This window comes from Pogoniulus pusillus, chromosome 11 (assembly GCF_015220805.1).
Source record: "Pogoniulus pusillus isolate bPogPus1 chromosome 11, bPogPus1.pri, whole genome shotgun sequence".
Lineage (NCBI taxonomy): Eukaryota > Metazoa > Chordata > Aves > Piciformes > Lybiidae > Pogoniulus > Pogoniulus pusillus.
This window is the reverse complement of record NC_087274.1, coordinates 18,067,408-18,091,614: the sequence shown is the minus strand read 5'-3', so window position 1 is coordinate 18,091,614 and position 24,207 is coordinate 18,067,408. Positions and strand designations below refer to the sequence as shown.

Here is a 24,207-nt window from a genome sequence, read left to right as displayed (position 1 = left end):
CCCTGCCCCCTTAGCTGTGACTGACGGGGGCATCAGCCAATAGCGGCATATCCGCTCGCGGCTGCAAGGGCCAGCCTCCCCTCTCTGGCTAGACCCTGCCCCCGGGGCGGGAGCTTGGGAGACAGCAGCCAACCTGCGGCAGGAAAGTCTGACTGACGGAATGGCCAACCAATCAACAATCTCGCTTTCTCTCGGGCAAAGCCCCAGGATCGCCGCCTTGGGCCAAACCATAACCCACCGGTGGGAGTCGGAGGTCCCAAAGCACTCCGGGGAGGATCAGGGTGTCCCACGCTCCCCTTCCCGGAGGACCTGCACACGGTTCATTCGGCAATAACCTTTAATTAGCTCAAACACTACTGTGGGACCAGCCCTGGGACCCGCCCGCAGCAACCCTCCCACTGCCCCGGGAACCCCTCAGTCTCTGCGCACCTCTGTCCTTTCCGGGCGAGCCAGGCCCCCACCACAGCCCCCATCACGGCTGCTTCAGTCCTTGCCCCACAGTCTCAACCCCTATCTGTGGATGCTGGAGAGACTGGCCTACCCCCTGCTCCCAGTCCCCGCTGTGCAGGCACAGCCCCACTCTGTCCATCTCGGAGGGTCCATGGCCCTCCCCATTGACCTGCTCAGCCTAGGCAGCTGCTTCCTGCAGCTGGAGGTTCCTCCGATAGCAGGCCAGGCTGCAGAGGGGCCGGCCAGTGCGTGAGCAGGAGTAGCGTTTCATGTTGGAGCAGCCGGCAACAGCACAGAGGATAGGTGTGGGCATGGCGGGGGGAGGTGGGGCAGGCAGCAACGGCAGGGCCATGCCAGCTGGGAAAGAGACGGTGATGTGGTCGATGGCGTTGCAGTAGTGGACAACCGGGCAGGGAGGCTGTTTGGACTTGCGCTCCCGCAGCGTCTTCACCTTGGCCTTGTTGGTTTTGGTCAGGCGCTCGATGGTCTGGTTCTTGTTCTCTTCAGCTTTCTTGGCTGCCTGCAGCCGCCGTTTGCGGGCTCTCTCCTCCCGCTTCACCAGCATCTCCTCTGTCAGCTCCTTCGCCTTGTAGCCCATGGGTAACTCCAGCAGTGGCTGACTCTGCTGCTTGTGCAGGAGCGCTTTCTGCATGGGGACAGTGGCACTGTCACCACCACAGCCAGGACACTCCAAGCCCCTCTGAAATCTCTGACCTAGCCCCCCACCAGTGCTGGGGCTCCCCAGTATTGCATTGGGCAGCAGAGCCAGACCCAAGGCCTCAGTTGCCTGACCTCAACCCTGCCGCAGGTGGCTCCATGCTTCCCCCTCACCTGCCGGGCAGTCAGCAGGGACTCATCCACCTCCTTCTTGAGCTCCCCATTGTCATCCAGCTCGCCCTTCTCCAGGGCATCAAGCCAGCGCTCTTCCTCCTCCATTTCTTCCTCACGGGCTGGAAAGCAGCTCTCTGAGTCCAGATCAGGTAGGGGTGAGGGGTCCAGATTGCTGTCCTCATCTAAACCAGAAGAAGAGTTATGGGGAGGGGTATCATCCCACCCTGGGGTCAGGCCACCCTCGAAGCCAAGACAGGGCAACTTACACTGCCTTGGGCAGCACAGCTGACCTGTGGGCACTATTCCAGGCTTCTCAGCAGGCCCGTTGAAAGGGACACAGAACATCCCTGTAGGACCCCATCTTGCTCTAACCCCTTGAGGCTCCCCACCACCCTCCCCTACAGCCAAACCTGCCCCTTCAGAGCCTCTTGTTCCAGTGCTACCCCCAGGTCTCACCCAGCCAGGCCCGGTACTGCTCAATGGGCACCCCTTCAGTGGGCTCCTCCTCGTCCACCACCATCAGCGGGGAGGGTGAGCGTGGGGCCTCGGGGACCACAGTGAAAGTCGGGACGCTGTGGAGAGACACCGAGTGAGGGGAGCGGGGGAGGGGAAACATAGGGACAGGGCCAACCGAGGCGCAGAGGCCCCGGCCCTCCCCAGGACGTGGGGACACGTGTTCGAGCGAGGTCGGTTGGTGACAGTGGGGCGGGGGAAGGGGCCGGCCGCGCCTTCCTCACCTCTTGGTACCCAGGACCTGTCCCCCCAGTTTGATCTTGAGCTTAAGCTGGGGCTTGCGCAGGCTAGCAGAGGGCTCGGGGACCGCGGGGGGCGGCAGTCCGGCCGCCTCTTGGTGGTGATGCTTCTTCTTGTGCTTCTTCTTGTGCTTCTTGTGCTTCTTCTTGTGAGAGCCATGTCCACCGCCCGCCTCGGCCTCCTCCCCTGCGGGGCAGCACGACCGTCAGCGCGGCCCGGGGACCACAAACCGCACCCGACGGGCCCTCAGCGGCGACACCCGCGGTTGCCCTGACCCTCAGGGCCCGCCCGGCCCGGGACCCTCACCGTGCTCGCCGCCCTCCATCCTGCCGCGCCGCCAGGCCTTACTCATCCGGCGCCGCAGGTGCCGGAGTCCCGCCTTGCGGGGGAACCAATTCGGCACCGACCCACTTCCGCCCGGCGCAGCGGAAAGCGCCCAAAGGGGAGCGGGCGGAGAGCGGCGGCGCCGGCGCCATCTTTGAAGCGGGGGAAGCGGAGCGGGATCCGGGCGGAAACCAGGCCGGAAGGACCTCGGCTCTGCGGCGGCGGCTTCCGCCTGGGCCGCGCGTGCCGCGGCGGGGCGCGTGCAGGCGGGTGCACACGAGCGTGCTGCACGTGCGCGCGTACGTGCCCGAGCGCCTGTGGGTGCCGCTCGGTGACGTGTGCGTGCTGCCCCTCGACACGTGTGTGTGCTGCCCCTCGACACATGGGTGTGCTGCCCTGCGACACATGGGTGTGCAGCCCAGTAACACGTGTGTGCTGCCCCTCGACACGTGTGTGCTGCCCTGCAACACATGGGTGTGCAGCCCAGTAACACGTGTGTGCTGCCCTGCGACACATGGGTGTGCTGCCCTGTGACACATGGGTGTGCAGCCCAGTAACACGTATGTGCTGCCCCTCGACACGTGCGTGCTGCCCTGCGACACATGGGTGTGCAGCCCAGTAACACGTATGTGCTGCCTGCCCCTTGACACATATGTGCTGCCCTGCGACACATGGGTGTGCAGCCCAGTAACACGTGTGTGCTGCCCTGCGACACATGGGTGTGCTGCCCTGTGACACATGGGTGTGCAGCCCAGTAACACGTATGTGCTGCCTGCCCCTTGACACATATGTGCTGCCCAGCACATGGGTGTGCAGCCCAGTAACACATATGTGCTGCCCCTTGACACGTATGTGCTGCCCAGCACATGGGTGTGCAGCCAAATAACATGTATGTGCTGCCCCTTGACACGTGCTGCCCAGCACACGTGCATGCAGCCCAGTAACATCTATGTGCTGCTCCTTGACATGTATGTGCTGCCTGTTCACACGCGTGTGCTGTCTCTTGCATGTGTGTGCTGCCTAGCATATGTGCTCAATCTAATACAGGCATGCTGCCTGCCATACATCCTTCTAGGGGATGTGTGCTGCCTATCTGCATGCAAGTGCTGCCTGCCATGAGTATGTGCTGTCACACGCATGTACTGCCTGCTATGTATGTGTGCTGCCCGTGCACATCTATGTTCTTATTCACACGTGGTGCCTGCTCACAGATGTGTGCATACATGTGTGCCTATTCATTGTGCATTGCTCATCCACTCCTGTGCTGCCTGTCGCTTGTGTGCGCTGCTTGTCCCATGCATGTTTGCCTGGCACACGTGTGTGCATAAAGTGACACTGTGGTGAGCACACCTGTGGACGCTGTCCTGTGCAAGTTCTTGCACAGACAGGCCTGCGGGCACCAAATGCCCAGCCGGTGCCCACCCCGCGTATTCAGTAACTTCCCCCCCAACCCTCCTCACCGCTCTTCCCCCCCCCCATCCCTGCAGCTGCCACCACTGACTGTGGCCATTGTCCTGCCTGTGCCAGGCGCTACCCGGTACCAGCCTCGGTGCCCCACGGGGCACTTCATGGCAGTGGCAGCCGCCATTGGTGTGCCCCAGTGCCCTCCGGTGTGTCCCGCCCCGTGCCAGGGAGGGGTTTACTCTGGTCTTAGAGCTGAGGACGCGTCTAGTGGCTGGACCCTGACACTGATACCGGCACTGGCACCAGCACCGCCACCATGTTCTGCCGTAACCAGCGGAGCCGGCTGACAGTGGCCCGCGGCTCGGCGCTGGAGATGGAGATCCGCCGTGGGCACTGCCGGCTGAGCGTCCTGGCCGACTGCCCGCAGGTATGGCACTGGCACAGTAATAGCACCACCACGGCCATTGGCATTGCCACCAGCAGAGGCACTGGCACCAGCATTGCCACTGGCACCAACCAGAACCAGTACTGGCATCAGTACTTGGCATTGCCACTCGCACTGTCAGTAGCACCAGTACTGGCACTGCCACTGCCACCAGCATTGGTATTGTCACTGGTTCTATCACTGGCGCTAGCCTTGCTACCAGTACTGGGCACTAGCTCTGCCACGGGCATTGCTACTGGCACTTGCACTTTTACTAGCACTGGCACTGGCATCAACATCGGCACTGGTACTAGCACCGGCACATGCACTACGATAGCCACTGGCACTAGCACTCAGGTCGTACGGTCAGGCGGCCACCGGCAGCCACTCCCCCGCCCTTGGTACCGTCTGCCTGTCGTGCCCGTCCCACCGGCAGCACCAGGCGGCACCAGCCCAGCCGGGATTTCCTGTCGCTCTCGCCCGCACCTGCGGCATGGCCGCCCTCGCCCCCGGCTACTGCTAGCCTGGTGTGGCAGGACCGCGGCACCGGTACCCTCGTCTTCAGCTGCTCCTGCTCCGGGGAGGGCCAGCGCCTGGCACCGCCATCCGTGCCGGGGGCCCTCGGTGGCTGAGGGGGCCGGGATGACCGGGAAGGGGACTCCAGCGGCGTGTGTGTGGGGTTGCAGGACGTGGGGGGAGACGGAGCTGAGGGAGCAGGACCCTCGTCATACAGAGCACATGGCACCGGCCGAGCACGGAGCACCGGGGGTCACACTGCAGACTGCGGGGGTCGCGGTGCAACTGTCAGGGCTCTGGTGCAATGTGTAGAAGGGCTGCCCTGGTGCAATTCGAGAGGTTCTTGTTCCCCCGGTACGAGCTACACAGGGTGCTGAAGGGGGCCCAGTGAACTTGGTGGGGGAGTCCTGGTGAAACTAAGGGCATTCTGGTGTCGCCGGTACCGGCCGCACATGGTGGTGGATGTGTCCCGGTGCACATGATGGTGGTGGTGGGGGGTCCTGGTGCAACTGGGGAAGTCCTGGTTCCCCTGGTACCGGCTGCATACGGTGGTGGAGACGTCTCAGTGCGGGTGCATATGGGCAGTCCTGCTTCCACCGGCACCAGCTACACATGGGACGATTCCTCGGTACACTCGGGGACAGTCCGGTTCCCTCGGTACCGGCTGCACTTGGTGGTCGACGTCCCGATGCGCACGGCTGGAGGCGGGCTGGTCCTGGTTCCGCCGGTACCGGCTGCCTACGGCGGGGTTCCGGTGCATTTGGAGGTTCCCCAATGCATGCAAGGGGGTTGTCCCGAAGCCGCCGTTGCCACCGTTGCCGCCGTGGGGCGGAGGAACGGGCGGGGGGAGACGGGGCGGGCTGGGCCGGGGCCGGAGCAGGGGAGGCCACCGCCTTCCTGTGCGCGCCGTGGCGGAGCGGGAGCGGCGGAAGGTACCGGCGGCGGGGAAGGGGGTGGGGGTCGTGGTGCTGCGCCCACCGGGGCCAGTAGGGGGCGGCGGCCAGCACCGGGACCTTGTCCGGTGCCCCCCCAGCTCTCCGCGTCGGTCCCGGTGCCGGTTCCGGTGCTCTCTCCTTTCCCTGCACCCCAATCCCTTCCCCCTCCTCTCAACCTGAACCGGCCCCGGCACCCCCGGTTCCAGCCCCTCGCTTGCTGCACTCCTACCCCTGCGCCCTGTCCCTACACCCCGTCTTGCGCCCCGTCTCCTGAACCCCGTCCTGTGCCCCCCACCCGGCCTGCTGCGTCTCAAACCCAGCCCCCAGACCTTGCCTCTCGTCCCCGGGCTGCCTGTCTTGTCCCTTGTCTCCTGTCCCTGCACCCCCTTTCCAGGGATACTCACCCTGTCCCGTCCCCTGCACCCCACACCCCTCCTCTGTCCCCTGTACCCCACCCTGGCTGCTATACTCCACACGCCCTGTCCTCTAAACTCCATCCCCAGCACCGTTTCGTCCCCTATCCCCCAATCCCTTCCCCCCTTATCCCAGTCCCTCACCTCATCTCTTGTCCCCCACCTCACCCCCCTTTTCCAATCCCCTGACCTCTCTGACCCATCCTTGCACCCCATCCCCAGCCTCCCGTCCCCCGTACCCCTTGTCCCCTCCCTGCAACCCATCTCCTGCAGCCTTTCTCCTGTCCCTGTCCTCCAACCCCTGCACCCTGACCTCAGCACCCGTTCTCCCCACACCCCAACCCTTGCAACTCATCCTGTCCCCACATCTTATTCACAGCACCCCTTTGCCCCCACTTCACTTTAAGCCCTTCACCTTGTCTTGTGTCCTTACACCCCTAACCCTGCACCTCGTCTGCCGCACCCGTTGTTCCTCCTCCTCTTCACCTCAAACCCTGTGTCTCGTCCTTTGCATTCACCCCCTTCCCTGCACGCTAAACCCTTCACCCCATCTTGCCCCCTTCCCCCATCCAGCCCCTACACCCTTTCTGCAGCATCCTCTCTTCTCTCACCCCCTGCACCCTGTCACATGCACCCCAAACCCTGCACTGCTTGTCCCCTATCCCCTACACCCCCTCTTGTTCTCTGCACCCCATATCCTGCAGCTGACACCAGCACCCATCCGTGCACCCCCTCCTCTACTCCGAACCCTGCACACACACCCCCCGCCACTTCCCCCATCCCCCATTCCATCCCCCCCTCCCCTCCCCGCCCCCGCTGCCCTTTCCCGCACAGTGCCTGGTTGTTCTGCGGGAGGGGGTGGCCGATACCGGAGGGGGGGGACCCCGTTACCATTGGAAGGGGGTGTTGATGAAAGGCTCTTTTCTCTCCACAGCCATATTATTTTGAGGGAGGGTGTGTGTGTGAGGGGGGGGAGGGGGTGTTCTCAGAAAACCCCATCTCCCACCAGCACTGGATGCATTGGCCTCTACGAGTGGGGAACTGGGCTGGGCCCCCCCCCAGCCCCCCCAAATAACCGAGGGGGTCCCCATGGAGGTAGCGGGGAGGGGGCAACGCCTGCAGATGCAGGAGAAGCTGCGGATCCTGGAGGATCTCAACATGCTTTATATCCGTCAGATCGCCATTAGCCTCCAGGTAGGAATTTGGGCACCCCCCATCCCCTGCAAAAAAAACCCAAACCCTCTCCAGGATCCACCCCCTGGCACCCCCTGAACCACTGGAGTCTGGGTTCCCTGGGATCTGGGGGTCTGAGGGGTCCCGGGAAGGTGAAGAGCTCTGCCCACCCATCCTCTCTGTGGGGGGTGCAGCCCCCCCCAACCCCCCCATCTTCCACCCTTAAGGTTATTTATAGCAGTGATGACGTCATTGCTGCTCATGGGCAGGGGGCCCGGGGGGGGGGAGGGAGGAGGGAGAAGATGAGGATGATGTGTGAGCAGCAGCCGGTACTAGGATGGAGCAGCAGCCGGTACCAGGAGGGAGTTGGGGTGTTTGGTGGGGGGTGAGTGGGGTATCTGGGAGGTGGGGGGATCTTTGGTGGGGGGAGTATGTGTGTGACATGTGGGTCCCCTATGGGGTGCATGATGCAGCTGTGTGAGATGGGTATGGGCTGTGTGGGCATGGCCAGGGGGTGTGTGGGGTATGTATAGGGTGTGGAGGGTATCTGTGGGGCATGTGGTTCCCTTGTGGGGTGCACAAAGTATCTGTGGTGCATGTGGCACAGCCATGGGGTGCAGGGGACATTTGTGGGGTGTGTGGCTTCCTTGTGGGGTACATGATGTATCTGTGGGGTGAGTGGCTTTTCTGTGGGGTGCATGGAGTATGTGTGGGGCACAGGATGCCTCTAGGCTGCGTGTGGCACATCTATAGCGTCCCTGGCACATCCGTGGGGCTGCAGTGGTGTATCCGTGGGGTGTGTTTATGGGGGGCTGTGGTGCGTCTGTGGGGTACATCATGTTGGGCAGGTGGCACATTTGTGGGGTGCATGGAGTGCCTATGGGACAGAGGCTCCACCGTGGGGTGGTGTATCTGTGGGTTGTGTGGGGTACCCCTCACGGGGTGGATGGGGTATTTGTGGGGTGCACTGTTGCCCCGTGGGGTACACAGAATGTATCTGTGGGGTGTGAGGTGCATTTGGGGAACCTCTAGCACATCTGGGGGGTTCATAATGTGTCTGTGGGGTGCATGGCACACCCGTGGAGGTGCATGGGGTATCCGTGGGGCACGCAGTGCCCTTTTGGGGTATGTGATATGTTTGGGGTATCTGTGGGGTGCATGGCTCTGCCGCGGGGTCTGTGATCTATTTGTGGGGTGCATGGTACATCCGTGGAGTGTGTGATTTCTCCATGGGGTGTGTGTGTCCCCACTAGGGTACATGATGTGCCCATGAGGTGCATGGCTTGGTCGTGGGGTTACCTGACGTACCTTTGGGGGTGTATGGCACATCTGTGTGGTGCACCTCTCCCCCACGAGGCACACACTGCCTCCGTGGAGTGCCTGACACATCTGTGGGGCACACGATCTCGCTGGGGAGCTGCCCGGTCCCCTTGCGGGGCTGGCTTGGGGGCTGTCAGGGAGGTGTGGGGCTGTAGCTGCAGGTCTGTGGGGGCCATTCCAGGGTGGTGGGACAGGGACTGAGGCAGGTGGCTGCAGGGGGACCCCGAGGAGCTGGTGGCAGCACGTCTCGGAGGAGATGTGGCAGCCCCGATCCAGGGGGAGGGAAAGGAACCCCCCCTGCAGCCCCCCAGCCCGGTGTTTCCCGTGTCCCGGTGCAGGAGCCGGAGATGCAGCGGAAGCTGGAGCGAGAGCTGCGGCTGCGGGAGGGAGCCCTGAAGCTGCTGGGGGCCTGCAGCCGGCCCGAGCAGGCGCTGGAGGCTGCCAAGGGGCTGCTGCTCTGCAACGCCCGAGTGCTGGCATACATGGCGGAGCTGCAGCGCAGGAAGGAGGCGCAGGTGCTGCGGCGGACGGCCCGGCGGTGAGCGCCCTTGGGTGGGCTGGGAGGACCTGGTGGGAAGTGCTGGGATGGCTGCCACAGCAGCCATCCCATCTCACTTGGCTCCATCTCACTTCATCCCCGTCTCATTTCATCCCCACCCACTTCACCCCATCCCACTTCACCTCGTCCCACTTCATCCTTGTCTCGCATCGCCCTCATCCTTGCTTTGTGCCTGTCCCTGCTTCACCCCCGTCTTGCTTCACCCCCATCCCTTGTCCCCCACAGCCCCTCAGATGCTGGACCCATGGATGAGCGCCTGCCGTGCCGGGGCACTGTCTGCATCTCAGGTACAGGAGGGTCCTACTGGGCCCCCCACACTGAGGTGGGCTGAGCGCACCAAGCACCTGCCAGCTACATGACCTCCTGGGATGGGGGCTGGTGGGGGGTCCTGGGTGCTGGCAGCCAGCAAAGGACCTTCAGGGATACCCATGGGGTTGTCCTGGGGTGGCTGGCATGGGGGTCCTGAGTGCAGATGTCCCCTTGGGTCTATGCTGGGAGAGCAGCTGGGGAGTGGTCCTGGGTGCAGATATCCCCATGGTGCTGTCCGGGGCGGAGGTCACTCTGCTCACCACCCACCTCCCCTGCCCCCAGACCTGCGCATCCCACTGATGTGGAAGGACACGGAGTACTTCAGGAACAAGGGAGGTGAGTGGGGGGTCCGGGGAGGCATTGCAGAGCCCCCCTTTGCTCCCCCCAGCCCTGACAGCCCACTCCCGCAGAGCTGCACCGCTGCGCTGTGTTCTGCCTGCTGCAGCTGGGGGCCGAGATCCATGACACCCCCATGGTGCTGGTGGACAGGACCCTCACCGACATCTGCTTCGAGAGCCCTGTCCTCTTGTGAGTGGGGGCTGACCTGGTGGGAGGGTCATCTTCCCTGGACTCCCTTGGGGTCCCTCCTGCCTTCCTCTAGATCTTCCCTCCTCTGCCTCGTCCATGGGGATCTTCTGCCAGTCCCTGGGGTTGCTCCTGTCCTCCCCTGCCTCGTTCTGGGTGGGACCTTGCCCTCCTCTGGACCTGTCTTCCTCTGACTCAACAGGGACTCCTCCTCACCCCTGAACCCCCTCAAGAGGACCTTTGCTCTCCTCTAGACCCTTCCCCACTCCCAAGGTCACCTCTGCTTTCCCCTGGGTCCCTGAGCCTCCAAGGGGATTCTTGTCCTTTTCCCAACCCTCAGGGAACTCTTACTCTCCTCTGCTTCATCCCAAAGGGTCCCCTGACAGTCCCTAGCGTTGCCACTTCCCCTGACAGTCCCTGGGGTCACCCCTACCCCCCTTGCCTTGTTCTGGGCAGATCTTGCCTTCCTCTGGACCCCTTCTCTCCTCTGCACCCCACAAAGAGGATACTTAACCTCCTCTGCCACCCGCCAGGGTCACCCTTGCCCTTCCCTGCTGCCTCCTCATTGTGTCGTGTGCCACAGTGGCTGCCAGGGTGGATGCTAGGGCAGGGATGGAGGTGTTCATGCTCCCCCGCCCTGTGACTCCCCCAGCTCAGAGGCCGGCCCCGACTTTGAGCTGAAGGTTGAGCTGTACAGCGCAGGGCTGTCGGGGGGGGGCACGCAAGGCAGCACCCCCCGGAAACTGGCCACCCGCCTCAGCACCTCCCTGGGCCGCTCCTCCGGCAAGCGGGTGCGGGCTGCCATGGACGGGGGGCCCGGCAGCCCCCCCGGCAACGGTGGCACTGGGCCTCTTCTGCTGCCAGCTCCCAACGTGCCGTGAGTACCCGCATGTGCCCTCCGTGTGCCCCTGGCCATTGTGTCTGCCCAGTGTCTGCTTATCATATCCCACTGGTGTCGCCCAGTGATGTCCCCCCACCTGCTCTGTCCCCGATGTGTCCCCTTGTCACAATCCCTGCAATCTCTCCATACCTGCTGTGTTTCCCCAAATATCTCCCAACGACCCCCAGTGTCCTCCAGTGTTCTCCCCCACTACCATGTTCTCCCACCATGTCTCCCCCTGTCCCTGCTCCCCTCACTGGCTGTCCCCGCTCAGTGGCCCCAAGTTCCATCTCCTGGCCCATGCTGCCCTGTCCCTGGCCGAAGTGCAGGATGGGTTCCGCACCCACGACCTGGCCATCGCCAGCAACGGTGAGCAGATGGGGACTGCCTGGGGTGGGCGGAGGACAAATGGGTCTTAAGGGCCTGGCAGGGTGGGAAGAGGGCTCTGTGGACCTGTGGGGTGAGGAGAGGGGAACCTGGGGGTCCTGGTGGGGTGAGGAGGGAGCTCTGAGGACTGGTGAGATGAAAAGAGGGATCTGGGGGTCTGGTGTGATGGGGAGAGGAGTTTGAGAGTTCTGGTGAGGTGAGGAGAGTGGTCTGCAGGTAGGATGGGTCTGGGGGTAAGATAGATCTCAAGGTCCTAGCAGGGTGGGTAGAGGGGTTTGGAGCTCCTGGAGGGGTAGGGAGAAGGGTCTGGATGTGTTGAAAGGTTTAGGTGTCTGTTGGAGTGGAGGGCAAATGGGTCTGAGGGTAGGATGGGTGTAGGTGAGGGTCTGACAGGGTGGAGAGAGGAGACTGGGATGGGGGGAAGGGAAAGGCAGGGGGAGTCCTGTTGGGGTTGAGGGACTGACACGGGCAGGGAGATGCTGGGCGGACTTGGTGGGGTGAGGAGAGAGAGGTCAGGGGGTCCTGACTGGTCCAGGGTTGAGGTGAACCTGGGGAGCACTGGGGTGGGAGGTGAGTCTGGGGTCCCAGTGGGTCGTGTGTGGAGTGTGTGGGATGTGTGTGCCCATCCCCATTCTGTGTGCCCACCCCAGAGGAGAGCTCCTGCTGGGTGCCCCTGTATGGCAGCATGTGCTGCCGCCTGGCTGCCCAGCCTCGCTGCATGTCCACCCCCGTCAGCACCGGCTTCCTCCAGCTCCAGGTGAGCCCCACGGAACACTGGGCTGGGACAGGGAAAGCAAGACACAGGGACAGTGGGACACAGGGACAGTGGGACACTGGAACACCACGGCAGGGGTGGGACAGGGATAGTGGGACACTAGGATACTGGGGTGGGGGCATGGACAGGGATGAAGGTGGGCATAGGACAGGGATAGGAAGGAGGGATGGAGGCAGGGGTAGGGGTGGTGATGGTGATTAGGACAGGGATGAGAGTAGGGACAGACACATAAGGAAAGGCCAAGGATGGCAGCAGGGAGAGGGATGGCAATAGGGATGAGAATAGGAATGGAGATAGCATAGGGACAAAGACAGGGATGAGAATGAAGACAGAGACAGGGATGTCAAGGGGATGAGGACAAGGATAGGGACAGGGATGGCAATGAGATGAGGATAGGATGGGGATAAGGACAGGGATAGAATAAGGACAGGTAGTGGCATGAGCACGCTGGGTGTCAACGGCGCCAGCCAGTGGCTCTGGCAGTGGCAGGGATGGACCCCAGAGGAGGGAACAGCCTCCACTCTCCTAGGGACATGGGCTGTGGTGGGGCTGGGGCTGTTGGCAGAGATGGTGCCCACCATTTCCCACTTTGTTGATGGTGCCATCCTGGGGGGCAGCAGCAGGGGTCAGAGGTGCAGAGTGGAACCCGCCTGTACTGCGTCCTGCGTGGCACTGATCTCCTCTGCTACCGTGGCCCTGACGAGGCTGAAGCTGGGCTGGAGCCAGCCCTCACCATTGCCATCAACAAAGTATGGTGAGGGGCTGCGGGGGGGAGGGTTGTGAGGGGCCACGATGGGCTTTGGCAGGAATCTAATGACCACCACCACAGGAGACCCGGATCCGGTCGACGGAGCGGGAGGGGCGCGGGCAGCCCCATGGCATGGCCGTCACCAACCGGTACGGCGGTGAGGAGGTGACTCACACACTGGTGGCCGAGAGCCGGACAGAGGCACAGAGGTGGATGGAGGCCTTCTGGCAGCACTTCTATGACATGAGTGAGTGTGATGGGACCCTGGTGTGGTGGCATACCTGCCCGCTGCGCCCCCAGACTGATGAGCACCTGCTCTGGCAGGACCTCATCTCTATGGGATTCCCCATCCTGGTGGACCCCTCTCGCAGCATGACTCCCATTCCAGTGGGATCTGCATCTGGGTTGACCCCTATCCCAGCATGGCAGCCACCCCAGGAGGCTCCCATCCCAGTGGAACCTCTTCCCAGGAGAACCTCCATACTTACAGAACTCCTATCCCAGTGGCATCTACATCTGGGTGGACCCTCTCCCAGCATGACTCCCATTCCAGTGGGATCTACATATGGGTTGACCCCTATCCCAGAATGGCAGCTGCCCCAGGAGGCCCCCATCCCAGTGGAACCTCTCCCAGGAGGACCTCCGTCCTGACAGAACCCCCATCCCAGGATGACCCCTGTCCTGGTGGGATTCATATCCAATCAGAACCTCACCCCAACAACACGCTATGCCGATGTGATCTCGCAACCCCAGCCCATTGCCCCCCATCCTGGTGTGACCCCTCATCTCCCAGGCCAGTGGAAGCAGTGCTGTGAGGAGCTGATGCGTATTGAGGTGCCGCCACCACGCCGCCCCCCCGCCATGCTGCCACGCCAGGGCTCGCTCTACCATGAGATGGGTGAGTTGAGGCATCTGGGGGGTCCCAGGAAGGGTTCTGGGCTGGAGTCCCAGGGAGCTCTGCTCGTCTCTTGCTCCTCTCTGCTCTCACTAACCTGTGGCCGGTGGGCCCCTCCTTGCCACCTGGCACCTGTCTGATGCTGCATTCTCTCACTGCCTGTCCTCTCTGTCCTCCCCCAACCTCTGTGTGTCCCCCTCCTGTCTTCCTCCGTTCACCCCACCTCTCCATCCCTCTCATCTCTCTGTGCCCCATTTCTTTCTGCCCCTTTCATTTCTCTCTGTCCCACCACCTCTCTCTGCCCCTGCCATCTCTCTGCCCCTCCTCTCTCTCTGCGCCCTGCCCGGCACTCCAGCCCTGCCGGGCCCGGCTGTGCCCCCTCCGGCCTGCGAGGGGCTCCTGCTGCAGGATAACGCTGTCTCGGCCGAGATCCGGGCGCTGCTTTCCACCTATTACAGCGACAGGTGACAGGGGCCATCGGGTGACCCCCCCTGGGGACATGGCCACTGGGACCCTAGGAACACCGTGGGCATGTTCCAGCCATGGGCCACATCCTGGCCACCCTGCCCGCAGGACCTGTCTCAGTTGCCCTGGCTCTGGTGCATGTCCTGGCCATAGGGCACATCCCAGCTGTGGGGCACACCCAAGCCACGGGGCACATCCTGGCCACCCTAGCCCCGGGACATGTCCCACTTGCCCTGGCTCTTGCGAATGTCCTGGCCATGGGGCACATCCTGGACACCTTGGCCATGGGACACATCCTGATCACGGGGCATATTCTGGTCATGGGGCATGCTTTGGCCATGGGGTACATCCCAGCTGTGGGGCATGTCCCAGCCACTCTGACCAAGGGGCACCTCCCAGCTGTGGGGTACATGCTGGCCCCACTGGCTACAGAACTTGTCCCGCTTGCCCCCAGCTCTGATGCCCATCCTGGCCTCGGGGCACATCCCAGCCATGGGGGTACCTCCTGACCACCCTGAACGTGGCACATGTCCCTCTTGCCCTGGCTCCAGTCCCAGCCCCACAGCAGGCTGTGAGTTCCTGGAAGGTCCTGCTGACTCCCACTCTCCCCCCCACCCCCAGCTATTGACCCGTCCGACGACATCGAGGCAGTGACCGACATCCTGACACGGAGGGCCGGGACCCGGGACCCGGGACCCCCACCGTGGCTCTCACTCTTTGAGGGACCCCCTCCCCGCGCCCCCAGCCCCAGCCCCCCTCCCCGCCGGCCCTGGGGCCGCCCCCGCACCCTGTCCCTGGACGCTCGGCTCAGCACCTTGAAGGGGCGGGGGGGGCGGCGGGATGACCCCACCCTGCACCCACTGCCCCCCAGCTCTGGCTCCTCTGGCAACTGCAGCCCAGCCCAGTCCCGGGTCTGAGCCCGGTGGGGGGACCTGCGGGACACTGGAGGCTGTGGGGGACAGAGACACCTGCGGTCCTGTAGCCCCCAAGGTGGTTGTGGGGTGGGTGACATCCTGGGGGGAGTTCTGCCCCGGGGTGGAGGTTGGGGGCTCCCAGCTTGTTTTCATGGGGAGAAACTGGAATTTCTGCCAAATTAGAGTGGTCGGGGGGGGGAACAACGCTGCCATTGCAGAGTGGGCTCAGGACTGAACCCCCCCCCGCAAAAAGCCTGGTGGGGAGGGGCTGACGGCCTCCCCATGTCTGGGTGCTGGGGTCTCCCACAGGATGGGTGCTCAGGACAAACCCCCTCGCTCAGCGGGTGTGGGTCTAACCTAAGGGGGGTGTGCAGGGACCCCCCCAGCTCTGCTTTCCCTCACCTCTAACTCCAGGAGCTGGTTCCCCCCCTAGCCAGCCCCTTCTGGAAGGGGGCAGCGACCCTCGGCAGGGACCAGCCCTGGCCTCACCCGGGCCGGGGACCTGCAGCTGCCACCTCATTAATATGCATTAAAATTTATTTAACAGCCACTGCGTGATTTGGGGGGTGTGTGGGGTGGACAGGGGCACAGGGAGTGGGGGTTCCTCTGCTCGGCCTGGTGTGGGGCAGCTGTGCCCCCTACCCCTCCTTGTTTGGGGCTGGCTGTGCCAGATGCTTCCTAAAGCTGCTTTTTGGGGTGTAAATGGGGGAGGGGGAACACACTGTGCTGTGGGGGGGCTGTGGGGAGGGCTGTCTGTGATGTGCAGTGAGGGGGCGTCCGGTGAGGTGGAGCCAGGACTGGTGGTCGTCGTGCCATAGGAGTGTGTTTGTGTCCCGAGGGTCTGCCGTGTACCCCCCCCAAGTTACACAGCGTGGGGGGAGCGATCATCATCCTTAGTGGAAAGGCTGGAGTGCCCCGGCAGCTGCAGAGCGGGGTCTCGGGCCAGCAGCAGGGCGAAGCCTGGCACAGAGCGTGTGGGGGTAGGGAGTGAGAGTGCGGGAGGGATTTGGGAGGTGGACGAGGGTTTAGGGGTACAGGGTGTATGTGGGTGGGGTGTTTGAGAGAGTATGAAGGTCCCAGGGTTGGGGTGTTCGGGTGGGTATGGGTTAAGGTTGGGGGGGTATGAGGAGGGTATGGGGGTGGAGGGAATTGGGGAGTACAAGGAGGTTTAGGGGGTTACAGGGTTCGGAGGTAAGGAAGTTACAGGGTTAGAAGGGTTTGGAGGCTTGGGGAGGTACAGTGGATTTATGGCGAGGGGGTAATGGGCTAGAGGGAGTTTCAGGGGGAGTTTGGGGGTCTGGGGGTGTTTGGGGATACCTGGCTTGTCCTTGTGCAGGGGCTGGGGCAGGAGGATGCTCTCGCTGGGCTCAACCCCCTGAGAACAGGGAGGGAAGTGTATGCCTGAGGGTTCTGACCCCCGCCAACCGTGTCTGACCCTCACCCAAGGGGCACCCCTCAGCCTCAGTGCCCCATCCTGCCCTCCCATCCCCGGCCCTTGGACCTGGCCGTTTTCCTCGAGCCCAGAACCAGCCACGGACCCCGGCCCTGTATCCCCAGCCCCTTCCCAGCCACGGATCGCAACCCCTAACCCACCCTTCCCTATCCTCAGCCCTGTGTCTTCCCAGCCCCGTTCTGTCACGTCCCCAGCCTCATCCCATCGCCCCCAGCCCCACATGACAACAGACGATGCCCGTACCTGCCCCGAGGAGGGGTCCCGCTCCCACGAGTGCCCCCAGCTGCCCTCTTCATGCTCCCCGATGCCGTTGTGCCCCGAGTCACCCCGGGGCGGCTCCCGCTCCGCAGAGTCTATGGGAAGAAGAGCAGGGTGAGTCCCACATCAGCCCCAGCGCCCGGGCTGGGGCGCGGACCCCCCCCTCACCTCGGCTCCACTCGGACACCCACCTGTCTGCGGCCCCCGGTGTCCCAGGGAGGGAAGGGCCCGATCCTGCGGCTGGCTGGGGAGGCCGAGGCTGCATGGAGGCGTCTCAGGCAGGGTTGTTCCCCCCCGGGGGCTGAGGACCCTCTCGTCTGACCCCATCAGCAGCTCCGGAGAGCTCCATGCTGGAGGGCTGGGGAGGGGGAAGGTTTCCGGGGGGAGTCCCTCTTCATCCTGGGGAGGGCTGGGGGGTGGCAGGAGCTCTGCCTCAGCAGTGCTGTTAGCGAACAGCGCTCCCCCCGTGCTGGGAGGGCTGGAGCGAAGCAGGGGCTCTGACCCAGGCACGGTGGGGACACATTCTGCCGCTGTCCCCGGCTGGCTAAGAGGGGTTCCCAGAGTGGCACAGGTAGGAGGTTTTGTCCCGAAGGGGCTGGTGGCATGGGGGGGCTCTGCTGTAGCCGGGCTGGGGGGAGTCTCCAGAGTGGCAGAGATAGGGGTCCCGGTCCCCATGGGGCTGGAGGGGGTCCCCAAGTTTGCACTAGGTTTCATCTCTGTCCCCATGGGGCAGTAGGAGTTCTCCAGGGTGGCAGAGGGAGGGGTCCCTATCCCCATAGGGCTGGTGGCACTGAGAGGTCCTGCCCTAGCTGGCATCCCCAGGATAGCAGAAGGAAGGGTCTCTGTTGCTGTAGGGCTGGTGGGGCTCCCTATGGTGGCACATTGAAGAGTCCCTGTCCCCATGGGGCTGGAGGGAGTCTCCAGGTTGGCACCAGGGGAAGTCCCTGTTCCCATGGGGCTGGTGGCATGGAGAGGTCCTGCTCTAGCTGGGCTAGGGGGGGTCCCTGTACCCATGGGACTGGAAGAGGTCCCCAGGGTGGGACCAGGATGAGTCCCTGTCCCCATGGGGCTGGTGGCATGGAGAGGTCCTGCTCTAGCTGGGCTAAGGGGGGTCCCTGTACCCATGGGACTGGAAGAGGTCCCCAGGGTGGGACCAGGATGAGTCCCTGTCCCCATGGGGCTGGTGGCATGGAGAGGTCCTGCTCTAGCTGGGCTAGGGGGGGTCCCTGTACCCATGGGACTGGAAGAGGTCCCCAGGGTGGGACCAGGATGAGTCCCTGTCCCCATGGGGCTGGTGGCATGGAGAGGTCCTGCTCTAGCTGGGCTAGGGGGGGTCCCTGTGCCCATGGGGCTGGAAGGGGTCCCCAGGGTGGGACCAGGAGGAGTGTCTGTCCCCATAGGGCTGGTGGCATGGAAGTGCCCTGATCTGGCTGGGCTCGGGGGTGTCCTCAAGTTGGCGCAAGGAGGAGTCCTCCTCCCAGTGGGGCTGGTGGGGGACCAGGGAGGGGTCCCTGTCCCCATGGGGCTGGTGGGGAGGGGAGGTTGGGGCCGATGTGGGCTGGTGGGAGGCACGGCCCTGAATGCCCCAGGGCTGGGGGCTGCAGGGAAGTCTGGTCGGCTGAAGATGAAGGCTGACTCTGTCAGACTGCGCTGGTACCGCAGAAACGGCCGGCGGGCACCTGGGGCACAGGGGAGTCGGGGGGTCAGCAGCTGCCCTGCTCTCCCCTCCCCACTGCCCTGACATCCCCCACTTGCTGCAGGGGCACCTACCGGGTCTGGCACCAGGACCTGGGGAGGTTGGTGAGGGGCTGGAGGTGGACCCTGAGCGCTCCCGCTGCTGGAAGAACTCCCGGGGGTTCTGTGGGCGCTGTGAGACCAGGACAGCTGCCTCCTGCCAGTGCCAGGAAGCCATCAGTGGGGACATGGCAGAGGTACAGGGCACTGTGGCACGGGGTGCAGATAGGTGCCACCATGACACAGCTGTTTGGCACCACAGTATAGCTATACGACGCCATGGCAAGGGCATGTGGCATTATGGCACATCCATGGTACACTGCAGCATGGCCATGCAGCATAATGGCACAGCCACATGGCACCATGTGTGGCATGGCCATGTGGCACTATGGCATCACCACATGGCAATGCAGCATGGCCACATGGCACCATGGCACAATCATACAGCATCACAGCATGGCCAGACAGCACCATGGCATGGCTGGGGACACACAGGGCAGGACGGGGTGCTCAGCCCTGGCACTCACGGCTGCCTTCTCGATGGATTCGCTGTGCCGGTTGCGGTCCCTCATGGCCTCCTCATGCTCCCGCTGCTGCTGCTCCTGTGGGGACAGAGTGTGGCCGGGCAGCCCACAGTGTGATGGCACCTCTGGCACCCCTTGATACCCCCAGCAGCCCCTTGGTACCCCTAGCCTGGCTGCTCCACTCACCCATCGTGCTTTCTCCTTCCTGCGCTCCTCCGCTTCCAGTCGTGCCTGCTCCTTCCTGCCAGGACACAGAACATCAGGGGGACATGAGGGATTAGAGGGCGCATGGGGGACACAGGAGCCTCTGGGTCTTGCTGTGGGTCTCTGTGCTTGGAGCTACATGAGTTGGGGGGCACTGGGGTGGGGAAGCTGGGGGTGCAGGGGCCTGTGAGTGCCATTGTCAGTGCCCATGGGTCTGAGGCACCATGTAGTGAAAGGGGCTATGAATGCCCATGGTCAGAGCATCCACGGGCCTGGAGGCATTGTGGCGTGCAGAAGGCTACAGGTGCCACCGTGGGCAGCCATGCCGAAGCCCGGATCGCGAGCACCGCCCATGTCCTCACCGCAGCTCCTCGATCCTGCGCTCAGTCTCCTGCAGCCGCCGCTCCCGCTCGGCCGCCTCCCGCCGCTCCTCCTCCATCCGCTCTCGCTCCCAGCGCCGGTGCTCCTCGAGTGCCCGCCGCCGCTCTGCTGCCTTCCGCTGCTCTTCCTCGCGCTGTGCCCACCACACTCAATACCCATCTTGGCATCCACCTCAGCAGCCGCCTCAGTATCCACCTCTGCACCACACTCAGCATCCACCTTGGCACCCACCTCAACACCCAACTTGGCACCCACTTTAACATCATGCCCCCCCAGCTGGATCAGTCCCTACCAACCCCATAAGCCAAGGTGGCAACCATGTGCTACCCCATCAGTGCAGGGATGCTACAGGGGAGTCCCTGAGCACCCATCACTCTTGCCTTTCTATGCTCATTGTGCCTAACCATGCCTCCCCATGGCCCTCATGCCCCTCATGCCCATCCACCTCAGCCTGGGCCCAGAAGTTGTCCCTCCTGGTGCGCTGGATCTCCAGTGCTGGGTTGGTCTTGCGGTAGTTGGTGCCCTGGAGAGACCCATCAGAGAGAGGGAGTCTTAGGGCATGAAACTCCTGTAGCTAGATACCCCTGGAGCAGCACCGTGAAGGGTGGGCAAGACCCAGCACTCCACTCAGTGCCCTCCTAACCAGTCCCCATTCCCATAGGCATGTTCCCCCCACCCAATACCCCTCCACTCACCACCAGCTCCTGGGTGTCCCGGGTGGGGGGCATCTTCCTAATTGGAGGCGGGGTAGTGGGTGCCATCTGTGCCAACACCCGTCTCAGCCCCTCCTGCGTCACGTCCTCGGCACGATGGGCACTCAGCACCACGCTGGCCTCCTGCCACCAGACAGGACGGCGTCATTCCCCCCCCTGCTTTGAGCACCCACAAACCCCCCCGGGATGAATTCAGAGCCTCCCCAGTGGGGGGGGAAATAATCCTGGCTCTGTTCCCTTGGCTCACTCCAGATGTGGGCCCAGATCCAGATGTTAGGGGCCAAATCCAGATGTAGAAGCCGGATATAGCTCCCGGGGGGGGTGTGTGTGTGTTGCGGGGGACCGGGACATGGGAGTAAAGGCAGAGGGGGGCAGGATCTGCCTGGGATTGGAGGGATGGGGGCAGGGAACATAACCACAACTCTGGATCGTCGGCCAAGGCTGGGAACTGGGAACGGCGGCGGCTGAGTCAGCAGCGCCAGGAATGTGCCCGGCGTGGCAAGCAAAGGTCGGGGTTGGCATGATGGGGGGGAACATGGGGGAGGCACAGGGCTCAGTCTCCAGCCCCGAATCCCCAAATGGGGGTCCAGGACTGGGGACTGAGCCCTGCACCTCCCCCATCACTCACCCTGAAGAAGGATCGGATGGCAGGAAGATGCCCAGCACATACTTGGCGTTGGCACTCTGGAACATTCTCCCCAACCTGGCACCGGCACATAGGACTGAGGCTGGCATCTTGTGCCTCCCCTATGGTCCCCTTCCCTCCCCACACTCACCCAATGGATGAGGACAATGCGGTGGCCACCAGTGCCAGGATCCTGGGTGCGGCACAGCCCATACATGATGCTGGTGATAGAGAATTTTTTGGCCAGTGCATCCAGACCTCCAGCTGTAAGAGGAAGGTGGGCACAAGAGCGGGCACAGTGAATACCCTCCACTTCCTCAGCGCCCCTCTGCCCAGCATTGTCCTGTATTACCTCCAGAGTCCAGGAGCTTGAGGTCATGGTGCTTCTCATAGGCAAAGATGGCCCTGGAAGCAGGGAGAGATGGGCATCAGGGGTGTGTTTGTGTGTGTGTGTGTGTACGTGTGGAGGGCACCTGTCTACAGCCTGGCAAGGTCAGTTATGGCAGGCGATGGACACTGACCCTCTCTGGACATGCCCAGCCAGTAGAGAGTCCCTTCCCTGGGCCACCCATCCCAGGCGTGGGAACTTGGAGGTGGGGCGCGGGGAGGCAGACAGCCTGGGGACACCCCCTGTGCCCCTCTCGTGCCCCTCCCCGTGCCGCCCACCCCGGCTGAATTCATGGAAGTGCCGCCGGCAGCATCCGCCCCGGGACAATGGGACCGCGGGAAGTGGCAGCGGCACTGCCCCCCTGGCCCCAGCCCGGGCCGTCCAGCGTCACCCAGCACCGGGCTGGCATCGCATAGGGTGCCCAGGATCCCTGCCCGGTCTCCAGGCGGTCCCCGACCCCTCAGCGCTGTCGTCCCCTGACCCTACCCGGAGAGAGTGGGGCAGCCGCGGCACTCCCCAGCAGTGTCGGGACACACAGTCCGGGGCTGAGAGGGTCTGGGGACGGGAAGGGGGCACCCTCACTGTGGCCTGGCCGGGACTCCCCTCAGCTCTGCCTCCTCTTTGTCTGCATGGCTCCGGTTACAAACATATGTGCGCAGCACGGCACGGCACGGCTCCGGGAACACGTGTGCCGTGTGGCACGGCATGACACGGCGTGGCACAGCAGGACATGCCATGGCATATTATGACACACCCTGGCACGGCACGGAGCACCACGGCATGGCCCAGCATGGCAGGACATGGCACGGCACGCTGGCTGCACCGGCGCCGGGGGGGCTGGCACGGGTGTTGGCACGGGTGTTGGCGCCGCTGCTGAAGTAGGGCCAGCCAAGCCCTGGCACCGTGTCACGACGCCTGGCGCCGCTCCGGGGCAGAGGGCAGTGCCCAAGTGGCCAGTGGCCGAGGGGCCGAGCCAAGGGCGAGTGACGGCCGTGGGTGCTGGTGCCATTCCGGTGCCATCACCAGTCGCCCCGTTGCCCGCCCTAGTGCTGGCAGCCCGGTGGGGTATCAAAGGGGACACCGGTTCAAGCCCTGTGGCCGTCGCACTGGGGTGCACCGTTTCGAGACCCCCCGCAGGGCACAGCCATGGGTGCCCTCAGGCCTCTTCTCACTTCCAGTCCCCGGTGCCGGGGCTGGGCTGCTCCCTCTCGCCCTCCCGACAGTGATGCCGGTGCAGTCCCCCGGGACGTGCCCTGGAGCCGCTCCCAGCCCGCCGGCAGTGGGACTGGGTAGGGCGGGGCGAGACTGGGCGCCCGGTTCCCAGCGCAGCGCGGCTCGGCCCGGCGGGGGCTCCGTCGTGGGCCCAGCCCAGTACCCGGTACCCGTTACCCTTACCCCGTATCGCCAGCCCAGAGTCTCAGCCGGGACGCCTGTGTGCCCTGACTTTCCCGTTCTGGTGCCGGTGTCCGGTGTGTCTAGCTCCTCTGTCCCCCACAGCTCGTGCTAGTGCCCAGTTCCCCTTCATAGTGCCTAATCTTGGTGCCCGGTGCCTGCTTATCGTCCCTGGTGTGCACTCCTTTCTCCGGTGCCCCTTCCAAGTGTTCGTTCCCTGTGACGATTCCTGCTGCCTCTTCCCGCTCCCAGTTCCCGTTGCTAGTCCCTAGCCCGTTCCCGGTGCCTAGTCCTGCTCCCGGTGTTCACTCTCAGTCCCTTGCTCATTCCCGTTCCCCTCTCCCATTGCACTTCCCCGTTCCCGTTCCCTTTTCCCTTTTTCCCCTTTCCCCCTTTCTCCCTTTCTCCCTTTCCTCCTTTCCGCCTCCCATAGTGCCCGGTCCCACGTCCTGCTCACCAGTCGGTACCCGCCCGGGGGTTGCCCACATCTTCTCTGGCCGCCAGCAGTGCCAGTCGATGCCGCTCCAGCCCCGGTCCCGCCATCTCGGTCCCGGTCTCGCCGCCCGCGGCCGCTCAGCCCCGCCCTACCGCCCACGGGTGGGACCCACTGAACCGGGCGGGGCCGGGCGGGGCCGGGAGCAACCAACCGGTACTGGGGCGGGCAGGCTCCTTGTCCTGGGGCCAGACTGGGATGCGTTAAAATGGGACCTCGGGGCTAGGGGTGTCCCATGGGTCCCCCCGCTGCCCACGTTCGTGTGCAGTGGGGGGTGGCCCGGGGACATCCCCAGCCCAGTGCCAGTGCCCGTGCCCCGTGCACTGTTTCTGGAGTGACTGGTCCGTGCTGGGACGCTCGTTCATGCTTCTAGTGGTAGTTCATACTGGTGTGAACTGGTGTGACCTGACGTGACCGGCGTCACTTTGGTGAGAAGTGGGAGGTAGCGCGGTCTGCGGTGGGGAGTGGCGTCACCGGTGTTACTGGTATAACTGGTGTTACTGGTGCTGCCGGTGTCACCGCTGGCTGTCACAGCTGTCACAGGAGTTACTGGTATCACTGGGGTAGCTCGTGTAGCTGATGTACCTGATGGTGCTGATGCTGCTGGTGTCACGGTGCTGGTGGTGCTACTGGTGCCACTGCTGTCACTGGTGCCACTGGTGCCACTGTTGTCTCACTGCTGTCACTGGTGCTACTGGTGCCACTGGTGCAGCAAGTGTCACTGCTGTCACTGGTGCTGCTGGTGTTACTGGTGTTGCTGGTGCAGCAGGTGTCGCTGGTGTCACTGGTGCCACTGCTGTCATTGCTGCTGCCGGTGTTACTGGTGTATCTGGTGCTGCAGGTGTCGCTGGTGTCACTGGTGCCACTGCTGTCACTGGTGCTGCCGGTGTTACTGGTGTATCTGGTGCTGCAGGTGTCGCTGGTGTCACCGGTAAAACTGCTGTCACCACTGCTGCTGGTGCTGTCACTGGAGCAGCATCACTGCTGTCACTGGTGCTGCTGGTGTCACTGGCGTAGCTGGTGCCGCTGCTGCCGCCGGTCC

General features: G+C 63.8%; 3 protein-coding genes across 9 annotated transcripts; 1 reads left to right on the top strand and 2 right to left on the bottom strand.

Annotated features, from left to right (window-relative positions):
- Positions 1 to 319: 319 nt before the first annotated feature.
- INO80B (INO80 complex subunit B) lies at positions 320 to 2,509 on the bottom strand. The gene is made up of 5 exons (XM_064151304.1): positions 2,341 to 2,509; positions 2,019 to 2,220; positions 1,738 to 1,853; positions 1,282 to 1,463; positions 320 to 1,096 (listed from the first exon to the last, which is right to left on the bottom strand). The coding sequence occupies exons 1-5, from the start codon at positions 2,384 to 2,386 to the stop codon at positions 629 to 631; spliced, it is 1,014 nt and encodes a 337-aa protein (XP_064007374.1). The 5' UTR covers positions 2,387 to 2,509; the 3' UTR covers positions 320 to 628.
- Positions 2,510 to 4,003: 1,494 nt separating this feature from the next.
- Positions 4,004 to 15,550, top strand: RTKN (rhotekin). Of its 7 annotated transcripts, XM_064151284.1 has the most exons (14): positions 5,549 to 5,634; positions 7,060 to 7,244; positions 8,882 to 9,081; positions 9,328 to 9,389; positions 9,694 to 9,747; positions 9,822 to 9,939; positions 10,589 to 10,813; positions 11,091 to 11,185; positions 11,854 to 11,960; positions 12,596 to 12,727; positions 12,808 to 12,973; positions 13,520 to 13,624; positions 13,977 to 14,085; positions 14,708 to 14,801. In XM_064151284.1, exons 2-14 carry the CDS (start codon positions 7,140 to 7,142, stop codon positions 14,712 to 14,714), a joined length of 1,485 nt encoding a protein of 494 aa, XP_064007354.1. In that variant the 5' UTR covers positions 5,549 to 5,634; positions 7,060 to 7,139; the 3' UTR covers positions 14,715 to 14,801. The 7 variants fall into 7 exon arrangements, with proteins under 7 accessions (XP_064007358.1, XP_064007355.1, XP_064007356.1 ...); XM_064151283.1 differs by lacking the exon at positions 13,977 to 14,085 and having other exon boundaries at positions 5,550 to 5,634; positions 12,599 to 12,727; positions 14,708 to 15,550; XM_064151282.1 differs by lacking the exon at positions 13,977 to 14,085 and having other exon boundaries at positions 5,550 to 5,634; positions 14,708 to 15,550.
- On the bottom strand, positions 15,520 to 24,184 carry LOC135179453 (drebrin-like). Its single transcript, XM_064151281.1, has 14 exons — positions 23,130 to 24,184; positions 21,245 to 21,297; positions 21,044 to 21,156; positions 20,896 to 20,970; positions 20,250 to 20,390; positions 20,000 to 20,077; positions 19,536 to 19,687; positions 19,156 to 19,210; positions 18,973 to 19,047; positions 18,482 to 18,602; positions 16,903 to 18,390; positions 16,697 to 16,806; positions 16,318 to 16,375; positions 15,520 to 15,960 (listed from the first exon to the last, which is right to left on the bottom strand). Exons 1-14 carry the CDS (start codon positions 23,213 to 23,215, stop codon positions 15,863 to 15,865), a joined length of 2,703 nt encoding a protein of 900 aa, XP_064007351.1. The 5' UTR covers positions 23,216 to 24,184; the 3' UTR covers positions 15,520 to 15,862.
- Positions 24,185 to 24,207: the final 23 nt, after the last annotated feature.

What these genes read in the sequence shown, in the direction of transcription:
- INO80B (XM_064151304.1), bottom strand. Translation starts at nt 2,386, where the DNA reads ATGAGTAAGGCCTGGCGGCGCGGCAGGATGGAGGGCGGCGAGCACG. An exon ending in GCAGTACCGGGCCTGGCTGG is followed by an intron (nt 1,464 to 1,737) that starts GTGAGACCTGGG and finishes CTTCTGGTTTAG; the next exon opens with ATGAGGACAGCAATCTGGAC. An exon ending in CCCTGCTGACTGCCCGGCAG is followed by an intron (nt 1,097 to 1,281) that starts GTGAGGGGGAAG and finishes GTCCCCATGCAG; the next exon opens with AAAGCGCTCCTGCACAAGCA.
- RTKN (XM_064151285.1), top strand. Translation starts at nt 4,079, where the DNA reads ATGTTCTGCCGTAACCAGCGGAGCCGGCTGACAGTGGCCCGCGGCTCG. An exon ending in GGGCACTGTCTGCATCTCAG is followed by an intron (nt 9,390 to 9,693) that starts GTACAGGAGGGT and finishes CCCTGCCCCCAG; the next exon opens with ACCTGCGCATCCCACTGATG. An exon ending in TCACCATTGCCATCAACAAA is followed by an intron (nt 12,728 to 12,807) that starts GTATGGTGAGGG and finishes CCACCACCACAG; the next exon opens with GAGACCCGGATCCGGTCGAC.
- LOC135179453 (XM_064151281.1), bottom strand. Translation starts at nt 23,215, where the DNA reads ATGGCGGGACCGGGGCTGGAGCGGCATCGACTGGCACTGCTGGCGGCC. An exon ending in CCCCGGGCGGGTACCGACTG is followed by an intron (nt 21,298 to 23,129) that starts GTGAGCAGGACG and finishes CCCTGCTTCCAG; the next exon opens with GGCCATCTTTGCCTATGAGA. An exon ending in CCTGCACAAGGACAAGCCAG is followed by an intron (nt 15,961 to 16,317) that starts GTATCCCCAAAC and finishes GCTCTGTGCCAG; the next exon opens with GCTTCGCCCTGCTGCTGGCC.